The sequence below is a fragment of the Musa acuminata genome, chromosome BXJ1-8, assembly GCF_036884655.1.
Source record: "Musa acuminata AAA Group cultivar baxijiao chromosome BXJ1-8, Cavendish_Baxijiao_AAA, whole genome shotgun sequence".
Taxonomy (NCBI): Eukaryota; Viridiplantae; Streptophyta; class Magnoliopsida; order Zingiberales; family Musaceae; genus Musa; species Musa acuminata.
In genome coordinates, this window is record NC_088334.1 from 6,531,417 (window position 1) to 6,543,165 (window position 11,749).

General features: G+C 41.6%; 2 protein-coding genes and 1 pseudogene across 2 annotated transcripts; all 3 read right to left on the minus strand.

The window, feature by feature from the left end:
- Nucleotides 1–2,891: 2,891 nt before the first annotated feature.
- Nucleotides 2,892–3,329, minus strand: LOC103994277 (zinc finger protein KNUCKLES-like). The gene has a single exon (XM_009414605.2). The coding sequence runs from the start codon at nt 3,327–3,329 to the stop codon at nt 2,892–2,894; it is 438 nt and encodes a 145-aa protein (XP_009412880.2).
- Nucleotides 3,330–3,734: 405 nt separating this feature from the next.
- On the minus strand, nt 3,735–8,089 carry LOC135588991 (pyruvate dehydrogenase E1 component subunit beta-1, mitochondrial-like; annotated as a pseudogene).
- A 1,366-nt stretch (nt 8,090–9,455) lies between these two features.
- Nucleotides 9,456–11,509, minus strand: LOC135587286 (glycerophosphodiester phosphodiesterase GDPD1, chloroplastic-like). Its single transcript, XM_065078520.1, has 7 exons — nt 11,209–11,509; nt 10,752–10,811; nt 10,594–10,674; nt 10,312–10,512; nt 10,140–10,235; nt 9,871–10,067; nt 9,456–9,791 (listed from the first exon to the last, which is right to left on the minus strand). Exons 1-7 carry the CDS (start codon nt 11,437–11,439, stop codon nt 9,563–9,565), a joined length of 1,095 nt encoding a protein of 364 aa, XP_064934592.1. The 5' UTR covers nt 11,440–11,509; the 3' UTR covers nt 9,456–9,562.
- Nucleotides 11,510–11,749: the final 240 nt, after the last annotated feature.

Here is an 11,749-nt window from a genome sequence, read left to right on the forward strand (position 1 = left end):
CACAAATGGAGCGTCATCTGGAGAAGACAAAGAACAGAGATGTCATTAGTTTGAGCTCTGATCAGTCCAAGGAAGTAGCAGTAGGTTATCGTTCGATGGTCAGCTACGAGTGCTTAGTAGTTGTTCGTCTAACATGTTCTTCTTTGTCAAAAGGACCCAAAGAAAAGAAAGTGTAGGAGACAGAAGAAAGAGCAAGCAAAAATGATCCCACAGCCCCCAACAGGATACATCCATGTGAGAGCCAGAAGAGGCCAAGCAACGGACAGCCACAGCATCGCAGAAAGAGTATTTATAAGTCTCAACATGTCAAGACATAGCAAGCTCCCAAGATGTTATTACCTATGATTATAACACTCTCCTTCTTCTTCCAATGCTCATCAGGTGAGAAGGGAGAAGATTAGTCAGCGGATGAAGCTTTTGCAGAGTCTTGTCCCTGGCTGTGACAAGGTAACATTAACTACACCAAATGAAGCACATACTTCTTCTTCTTCTTCTTCTTCTTCTTCTTCAAGAACTTTGCTTGTTGTCCATGATGACAAGATCACAGGAAAGGCCCAGGTGTTGGATGAGATAACAAACTACGTGCGATCCTTGCAATACCAAGTTGAGGTACTCCCACAGTTGCATGCATTCCCATGCTAGCTTTCTACTGAGCTTCCATCACACTCCCTGCAGTTTCTCTCCATGAGGCTCGCATTGCTCAATCCGACACTCCATGACTTGGATGAGGAATGCAGTGGTGGTCTTCTGGAACAACAGCTGCAGGTTAATTACAAGCAGCAACTACTTCATTTCCTGTACTGTCGCACTGTTTACCATTAGCAAGTACAGATAGTGTGATGTTGATGGTTTTGGGGATCAGGAAACATGGAACATGTGCAATACTCTGTACTCCAAGCAAGTCCGATTCAACGACGAGACTTCGACGACGAAGCACCCCATGGCGGACAACTCTCCGCATTGATGCCTTGCTTGTCTCAGGTCAAACACATCTGCATAGATATCTAGTGTTGTCCTCCTTCCACCTTCTCGAGGTCATACACATCTGCATGCATGATTGCTCTGTTGTTTCAGGGCAATGGGACTTGTCTGCTCGTGCAAGTGGACGATCAAAGAATCTTGGAGTGGAGTGAGAAAAGAAGAACAAGCCATCATGCAAGAGCTCATTCATTACCTGGAAACTTAGCCATACTTCTTATCTAAACCAGTGTATGATTTGTTGTGGCTGTTTCCACAGCATGTCGAGTTTGAGAGCAGCAAACCTTTAATATCCTGCTCTGGAATTACTCTCGAATCTTAGTGCATCGTTGCTGCTCGACTGTGGAACTATTATGATCTGACAAACATGCACTCTTCATCGTTTCTTGATACACAGATCCCGACAAAGATGAGTTCAAATAGTGTCAACTATTAGATGAGTTCAAATAGTGTCAACTATTAGATTAATATTATTTATAGTAATTCCACCGTCTCACTATATCCAATATTAGGTGAGATATCATTTGTCATGACTCAATTTGGGAGCAATATCTGTCTTAGGATTGCTACGAGAGATCTCTCGAGATTTAGGTGTCGAACTATATAAAAACTAAGGTTTATAGATTTTTGATGTGATTCTTTTGATGCTTAAATTAATAATAAAATAAAGTGGATGTTTGAAATAAACAGTAATTGATGATTATTATTATTGATTCTATGTAAAAAAATATTCTATGATATATATAAAATAGAAGAATTGATGAAGCAGTAGACAGTAGCGAAGTCGTTAAACCTTACTATGACGCTCAGCTGACTCACTTCTCTTCTGCTCATTCTCCATGTTAACAACGGGATTGATTCCATTGGATAGATGGAGAGAGAGAGGAGAGGAATCGAGGTCCGCGGTGGCTGCGGCAGTGGCCGCTATAGAAGTAGGCAAAGCCTTCGCCATGGCTCAACAGCACCGGATCGAAGTACAAAGGCGAGGAAGACGTTCGCAGAGTGAGGTCGGCTACCGCATGGGAGGCAACGGAATGCATAGGCTTGCTATCCGTGGACAGGAGTTGCGGTGGCCACCGAGGCCCCGCCGGGAGCAGTAAGCGCAGGGCGGCCTCCGGCGGCGGAGGTGGCCCCTCCATCTTCCCAGCTTGGTGCGGCTCCTTTGGCGAATTCAGGGAGTCGTGGTAGCTTGGGCTGTTTGGCTCTGACACAGAGCGAGAGAGAGAGAGAGAGAGAGAGAGAGAGAGAGCTTCGATGAGTTCTTGACGTGGAATTGAGGACACGATTTGGGAACTTGAAAGCCCAGAAATACCCCTCCTTCCTTTATTTGTCATCTCCCTTCGACTCTCCAAGAAGCATCTGTATGCCTTACAAGTAACAGTGATGCCAAAGGAGACAACAATAGGCAGTGCATCAATTCTTCCATCTTCTACTCATTTTTCTCAAGAGAACAAAATTAGATGAGTATTTGTTTTGCTGAAATTTTGAAGATAATTTCTCTAATCTAAAACACAAATGTCATAGTTTTCAAAAGCATCAAAAATTTCATGAAGATTTGGCAAAACATTGTTAGCAGATGGTACTTAGAAGTGTTATAATTCAATTATTAGAAGCATATATATCAGACTCTTAAACTACCTGAAAACAGAGGAAAACATTCCATTTTTCCAGAATAGATATCTTTGGCAATCGAAAATGACACAAAATGATAATAAAAACTAATGCTATCCATGAGATATGTTTTGGAAAGATTTTAGGATTAAGTAACCACGGAGAATTTAAATGACATCTTTCTATTTTGCTATTAGAGAAGAAGAGCGGAAGAAAAGGAAGCCATAACCCTCAAAACTTACTCATGCTCTATAAATATGTGCTCCTATCAATCTCGTTCTCTGTTATCGTGAGGTTTCACTCTACAGGTGCAGAGAGAGGTCGAGGTCAGTGCTGGTGGTGGTGGCCTCAGGGGCGCTGGAGGAGGCCGGGGTGGTGGCGACGGGAGGTTGTGGTGCGAGGCCGTAGACGTAGGCGAAGCCACCGCCGTGGCTTGACAGGGCGGGTTGGAGGAACACAGGCAGGGGAGACGGGCGCTGTGTGAGGTCGGACATGGTGTAGGAGGCGGCGGCGGGTGCGGGCTTGCGTGCCGCGGCGGCGCGCTCCTTCTTGTGGGCGTTCTGGTGACCTCCGAGGGCCTGGGAAGTGCTGAAGCGTCGGGAGCAGTAGGCGCAAGGAAACGTCCTGGTAGGGACGGCCTCTGCCGCCGGCGGTGGCCCGACCATGTTCCTTGCTATGGCCGCCTCCGCCGGCACCATGAGGAAGTTGTAGTAGCTGTTGTTGTTGTTTGGCTCTGACATGGAGAGACCGAGTGAGAGTGAGACGCTGCTGTGAAGTGGAGGTTTTATGTACGTGGAGCTGATGATTTGCTTGTCCGGAAATATCCCTCTCCGCGGGGGAGCACTTCATGACCCGACTTAAGTCACCGCCAGCTCGCAACCGTATAGGAAAGTGCCACGTCGTGCAATCGTTACCCGAGTCGCGACGAGAGGAACGTACGCAGGCGTCGTACGGGAGGCGACAGCGACGGCCGCGCACGACGCGCCGATGGCAGGCACTTCGGGTGTCAGAACCCCGTCTGCCTGGAAATGACGTTTCGGCCCTCGAGCGTTGCTCTGTATTCTCTTCACACATAGATGCATAAAGACCTTAATAAATGCTACATTCAGAGTGTGTTGATATCCTTAAGAGCAGTGGATGCTGCATTCATCTTGCACATTTTATTACATCTAGCAAACCCATATTGCCAACTCTACATAATCGACTCACAAAGAATTGGATGCTAAAATAATGCAAAAAAATCTTACAAGATACCTTAATCATTTAAGATGACAGGTAATACTAAAGAAAAATAAAAACATATATATGATGAGTTCTCATCAAAAGTTAGGATCAAATAGGAAACAACTCCAAGGATCTGAACTTTTTCATTGTTGAACAGTATCAACAATGGCTACATACATTGTTGGTAGTTTCAGCCTTTCAGCAGAAGCAAAAAGTTCAGATCTTCTGTCACATATTGTGTATGAAAAGAATGGAGATTATTTTCTCAGTGTTGGGGGTCTACCGAACTAAGTTGTCGCAGCCATCAGGATTGATCGATAGCATGCACGCTTTACTGCACGCACTATGTCATCTACCTCAGCACTGATTCCTTCCTTTGAAAGTATCTCTGCAACCTGAATATGCATTCAAAGAAAGTAGATGAATGTTTAAACAGAAGCATCCAGTAAAGATTGTGAAAACTAGCATAAAAGTGATGCATTTCTTCTTATGGTTAGATGAGGTGAGACAATTAGTATTAGTGGTGCGAGGAGACATAGAAAGAGACCTAAGAGCCAAGGTTGAGATGCTGAAAAGTCTATACAGTGATTCCCAAATTTACGCCAGAAAGGAGGAGGGCAGCAATAAGTCCAAATTTACGCCATCAGTCAACTTATTCAGACCAATATCTTGATTCTTTACACACCTGCAGAGAATGCCCAACCATCTTTGAAAATGATGTTATTGTTACATATTTTCCTTCTCGTTCGATCTGTCAATGGAAGTGAATCAGAAATTAACTGAAATAGAATGGAATTTTTAGCATACATGTAACCATCAAGAAAACATACCTCGGCCTTCCCTATTGGAAGGCAGAAACTGGAATCAAGTACTTCGGCTGAAATAGGAAATGACTCTCCGTATCTGAAAAGCCAAATATAGATGCAAATATGTTTTCAGTATCAAGCTTTAACAGATCACATGATTTGAGAATTTGATGGCTGCTACATACAGAAGCTCATTTTCAAGGAAAACATCTGGATCAGGCTCCCTGATATCAGCCTTTAGCAACCCTCGAGCATCTTCAGCAGAATATGGACTGAAACACCTTTAGACCAGGAACGTGGGCATACCATGCTGCATAGCACTGTAAGGTTCCCATTGTAAGCACTCAACATTGCATATTAATTGCCATTGCTGTTAAGTGAAGTCATGCACATACACCTGACTTCCAGAAGAATTGTGGCATAACAAATAAGGATTGCAAGAAAATTCTACGTCACTGAGCAGCAAGTCCAGCTACATTAACACAGGAACTATGTATTGACCCTTGCACCTTCCATTTTATAATAACTAGAAGAGAAGGATTGAAGAATTTACAGAACATATATACTTAATCAGATACTACCCAACGAACTTTATACAGCAACAGTAAGAAATGCAAGCCCAGCACCAATATGTTTGAGCACTTCTCAAACCATGAAGAAGTATAGGGGTGAATGAACTAATGCAGCCAAATAATAAAATTTCTTTGTTGTGACAACTTCTCAGCCACTTGTCTTCCTTTTTTGTTTATTTGCTAAAAAAGACAATTCAACTACCCAAGAAAATAAAAAAGATAAGCAAACGTTTAATAGGTCTTCATAAACCAGAATAATCATTATTAACAAATACTTTGGTAATTGAGGTCCTAGGTGCAATTGAAAATGCAAAGTGGAATGATGACTCTAAAAAGACTACAAAATAATATGCTATATCTCACAGGTCCATATTTGATTTCTAATAGCTTTACCCCTTTTGAACATAACACCGAGCTGATTATGTTACCATAATGACGGATGCTAATATGAAACAGTATAACAATGGCTCTATCTATGTATGGCACAATAATAACAGAAATGATAAATTGTAGAAGAATCAAGAATCTAGTTCCATAGACACCTGTGAATGTTGAACATCAACTCCAGCGTTAGCACCATTCGGTCCTCTAAATACAATAGGTACAGATATCTGGCCCACTGACATGCAGTTGGACTTTGCAGCAGAATTGATTATATGATCAATCGCCTCCAACACAAGTTTAAAGATTTATAACGTTAAAACTATAGCAGCATGTAAAAGCCAAATATATTCCACTTCAGAATATGTCTGTCATACACATTTGGTTGCTAAATAATACTCAATTCACCAGTCCTCAACTCCAAGGTTCAATGTTCAGTTGACTACACATACATTGCCAAATTTTGAAGTTTATGGAAAGAATTTTATCATGCAACAGAAACAACAGAATAGGAAATAGTAAATTAATTGTTATCCATCCAACACCAAGCAATATATCCTTAGCATCACCAAAGATAGGCATAAAACATAACAACCTTTCGATAAAATTTAATTGAGCATATTATATGCAAACCACACAACAACAATTGTATCATTAGCAAAGTACCCATATGACCCTCCTCATAGTTTCTCATGGTTGTAAGTTTTGAGATATTTGTTAGTGATATCTGCAACCATGCAGTGCAATTTTGATAACCAGTGACAATAAAACTATTTCAATTTTTCTTGAGTCTCCATTTTTCCCAAATTTTGAAACTTAGTCATATATTTATTTGCTATGTGAAACTAAGTGAAAAATTAACTCAATCCATCATAGTGATTTGTTATGGTCATCAAGGAAAACTCAACCACGAACGTACACATGCATGTAAATACTGAGAACCTTTTCTGCAACATTTATATCTATATATTACTCAACTATGAAGATTACAACATATGTCAACTCATCCACATAAAGTTGAATTAGACTTCCCTATTAAGCCTAGATAGATTAGATAAGAACCATGGCCATTTTGATCAGCATTCATCATTTAGAAAAATCTTTTCCCAGTTGATCAGCCAAGTGATAACCTAACTCTTGATACAGTGTAACTTGGACACCTTTGTTCAGACCATTCTTACCATGATTTCAACAATAATGTGACAGGAATGAATCACTGACAAACAGTCAACTGTGTAGAATATGAAATAGCAACTCTAACCTGCATAGAGAAGTTAAATATCATAAATTTTACAACAGGCCGAAGACCGTAGTAAGCTGCACCAACACCAATCCCTGCAAATCCAGCCTACAAACACGGATAAATATATGAGATGGATATATTTAGATTAAGAATAGAGATGTCTACATTAAGAATAGAGATGTCTAACTTGCAACCAGAAAATACAATTTAGATTAAGAATAGAGGTGTCTACATTAAGAGGTAATATAAAGCAATAAACGTACATTGAAAAGGAGAAAATAAATGCATTATGCAAACCTCTGTAATTGGAGTATCGAGTACTCTATCAGGACCATATTTCTCGAGAAGACCCTTGGATATCTACAATCATAGACAATTGATGAGGTAGTGACATCACTTTGTTGAAACAAAAACATGTGCAGGATAGTTAATAAAAGATGGAGAAACTCCCAAATGCAAAGCTACAGTCCAACCTTATAGGCACCCTGGTACTCTCCAACCTAACAAGGTAAATGATTTGTTAGAACAAGAAAAGAAACACAAGAAACCAAAATTCTCAACAACCATTTTCATTGTTTTACCTCTTCACCCATCAAGAAAACTGTGGTCTGCTGACATCTCCTCATCAAGCGCAGAGTTAAGCGCTTCACGCACCGTCATCTGTGAGAAAGAGATGGATAAGATAAGGTTCTGTGTTCTTCCATAAATGCTGTTCAAAAGCAAGGACAAAGATTAATAAATAATAAACAGCATAGCACCGAGATTTTGTAGTTATCTGTGATCTAAGCTAACAAAAATACATACTTGTTCTGGTTGTACAGAATGTTTAAGCAAATGTTATATGCCCCTTTAGGAAGTGAAGATTCGATCTAATCTAATAGTCAGATTAAAACAGGTTTTAAAAGACTGGCCTAAAAGTAAATGACATAACAATATTTACGTGAAAATTCTGCATATTAAAGCCAAAGATAATAATAGAACCCAAACGAACAAGAGTATTAAACACAATGGAAAACCGTAAATTGGTAATGCTAGAAACCACAGAAAATACAAGTCAGTACTTCACAGTAGTTCATCGCCACCTCTTTCTGACGGATAAGCTGAAAATGCAAATAAAAGAATTAAGTATAAAACACTACCTCTTTTGCTGCTGTCGTGTGCTTCTTCTGCGAAACCGATCCTGCAGGCAGAACCTTCTGCAATGCCTGCCCAAGGTTCTCAAAGAGACAAATACAAAAAACAAAAAAAAACCATATTTTTAAAGTGAGAAAAGAGAGTCATGTCTCCAATCCAACAACCAAAAACAAAAGAGGAGACACATGAATCGACATAACAAGGAGTCCATATCCGACCTTCCGCCGCGCGATCCCTCACATCTTCCTATCAATCGAAGGACCGAGAAAGAAAAATCATTTCCGATTCATCGTAATAGACGCCCAAAGGCACAACAAGAGACCACCTTTGCTTTGGATATGCAATGCGATCAGTCTTAAGAAACAAGAAGGGGGAGATTAGTACGGACAAGAAATCCACGAAGGGCTATAAGATCTCAGTCCCTTGGCTCTTCGACTTTGGAGTCGGCACCAAAATAAAAGGTAAAAGAGATGAACGGACACAGCTATGAGCGTAGGGAATCAAGAGTGGAGCAGAGGACAAAGAGTACCTCGAAATCGAAGGCGGCGTGAAGTGAGAAGAGGAGGAAAAGGAGCGAAGAGATTGGGGACGGCGACGGTTACGTAACGTAACGAGGAAAGAGTACGCCGCCGCTGACGATCTTGATGGGAATAATATACTGGAAATGGTATATATATATATATATATATATATATATATATATATATATATATATATATCTCTCAAAAATATATTATCATAATATAAAAATAATATTTTCAACAAATACAAGGAAAATAATATTGTAGCATTGTGTTTTTGTACTGCATTATGATTTTTTAGTATTATTTAAAATATTATAATTGGATTGATTAATAGAAAAAAAGAGAATTATAAAATAATAAATATGTAGTAAAATAATAAGGTAGTAATAAAATATGTAGTAAAAATGGTTAAAAAAAAGAGAAAAAATAATAAAATAATAAATTGAGAAAATTGAGAAAAGCTATTGGAGAAAAAATAATAGAGAAAAAATGGTGCTATTAGAGAATTATGAAAATGAGGAAACTTATTGAGAAAAGCTAAAAAAGAGAGTTTTTTTAGGAATTTGCCCATATATAAAAAAACCTTTTATGTATTATTTTTAGTACATTTTGATGGCCAAAGATATTTGTGTTTATGTATTCGACAACACAATTAATTTATCTTTTTTTTGTTTCTTTTAATCTAATTTCCTATATCATCTCTTAATATTGGAGTGTACACCGTACGCCACCAATTGAAAGATAAAGACTTCTGGCGTCGACTGAGTTCTCGCAACTCAAATTTGAGATTGGCTTGAAATGTGTTCCAAGTTCAGGTTGAATCTGCCTTCATCTTGCTGATGGGCTTAAGATACATGCCTTCATCCGATTCGATATATTTTAATATCATTCATTCGTTTCTCATCTTTTTCTTGTGAATTAAAGATATATTTTAGGGCATTAAAGACACCAAAAATGGATGATGAATTGTGACACCAAATCGTCGCAGTTGGAGAGCAGTGCAATGAGGACTCTTTTTCTTGGAGCTTTTCATCTCCATTGTTTCATTTGTGTGGATAATTTCTAATACAATTTCCTATTGTGACTCCATTAATGCTGCACCAGCTCAGGTATAAGCTTGAGCAGGAACGAGAGCTCCTGCTGCGAGAAGTTGGGTCTTTGTCTCTGTTCTAGCGAACCGGATAAGCTTTCACCTCCTTCATGAGCTGAAGCTGGTTTGGTAAGATCCGAAACGGCCTCTGTTATCTCGTCGACGAGATCGACGATCACACCATCGATTCCCATTAGATGCTGCAAGTAGACGGCTTCAGGAACATTGCTGCAGCAAAAATGAGACAGGGTTAAGGATCAAGTTCAGATCAGCAATCTTAAACCAAGGAATGAATCACCGAGCATACTTCAGCTGGCCATAAGTTAGCAGGGAAAGGTTGGATTCTTTGATTCTTGACACTGTCGATGGGGTTCTGAACACTCCTCTCACTTCTGAGACGATGCCTTGCAGGCCACCTTCCAGGCACAGCTTGATGGCCTCATCCAGTGAGTTCCTTCTCACATCATCAAATGTTTCAGTGCCTCCATTGGTGAGAAAGAAGACCTGGTTTGTTAGAAACATGAGCTATGTTTTCCATCCTAAACCTGTTGTTGAATGCAGTAGAATAATAGTTACAGGGTGAGCCGATTGAAGTTTCCTCAGCAGCGGTGCTGCATCAGGTTGGAAGGTGGAGAAGATGATGGGCCTGCAGTTTGCGTGCTTGTGCACAACCTGATGAGCAGCAGCCAAGTCAAGAACACGTTACGTTGCTGATCCAACCCATTTGGACAGGTTAATTAGAGCAGACCTTCAAGACGGCCTCAAGAGCGTGAGTAAGATCTTCCAGCTGGTACACCGCGTGGTCAACGAATTTGAGCTCGATGTTGAAGCCCAAACGAGAGTCAACTTTCTCGAACGCTTCCTGCAATGTGCAGAGGGAGTCGTCGTCCTCCACCTTCCAGCTCAAAACCCTCCCGTCCTTGGTCCTTCTGAGCAACGATTTCCCCACCTGGAACGACATCAATTACATGCCATTTACATTGATGCAAGAGCGAACTCATCGCTGTCGGATCTCGTTCAAGAAGCAGACCTTGCCGGGCTCTCTCTGAGGCCCGTACGAAAGGAATTCTTCCAGGTAAAGATCCGTGACGTGCTTCTCCAAGATCTTACCCTGCATTGATCCATAGCCGGAAGAAGATATAACAATGATTTAAAGCAAGGAAGACAGACATGAAAGAAGATACATACAGCATCTTCGGTGAGGATTTTGTCGTCATGGAAGATGATGGGGACGTCGTCTTTGGTCACCTACAAAAAATGACACTTCATGGTTCTCTTCTACAGTAGTCTCATCCTCACCCACACTATTCCTTTCTATTTTCGAAGAAAACCCCAAAAAAAAAAAGAACGCATAAATCAGTACCTAAAAATCGGAGTGCTAAAATCTATATATATGAATCGAGAGAGAAATCTGCTAACCCATCGACGCCAAATCTATATTTCCACTGCATTGCCGTCGAGAAATCGACGGAGGAGTCGAAGATATAAAGAAGACCAAGAAAAAAATAAATCGGCGGCCCCACATGGCGATTAATCGCCGGTTCGGTTCCACGAGCCGCGTGCCACGATGCCGATGACGGAGGAGCTACCGGTCGAAGTAACGGCGGGGAGGGAGAGAGGGGAGAAGGGGGGTGACTAATTGTACCTGGACGTCGAACTCGACGAAGTCGATGGGGAAGAGGGCGGCGCGGTTGAAGGAGAGGAGGGAGTTCTCCTTCACCGCCCTCATTCTCCGGTCCGTCGAACCCAGCGCGTTCATCCCCTTCCCACGGTGCCCCACCAACACGAACCCTCTCGCGGCCCTGGGGATGGAGGGGTTCACCGGGACCTGGTCGAGGTTGGGGACGTCGGTCACGTGGACGGCCTTGAGAGCCATCGTTAACCCAGTCGGACCACGAAACCGACGTGCTTTAGGTATCGTGAAACCGGTGAAGCACAGGTGCGGAGGAGAGTCCGGGGGCGCTTTAAAGGCCATGAGGAAAGCAGCAGGACGGTTGCGTGTCTCCGACACCCACCTCCCTTGCGACACCGGATCTTATCCGTAGATGCGTGTATTGTGCGGAGCTGGAAGCCGCGTGACCTGGAGCCACGTCATGTTGGGTGGATGCATTGCGCGAATCTTGATGCAGGGCGACGGTCTGGTCCGCTGACATCGCGGTGGTGTCTGTTGGCGCGTGCATGTCGAG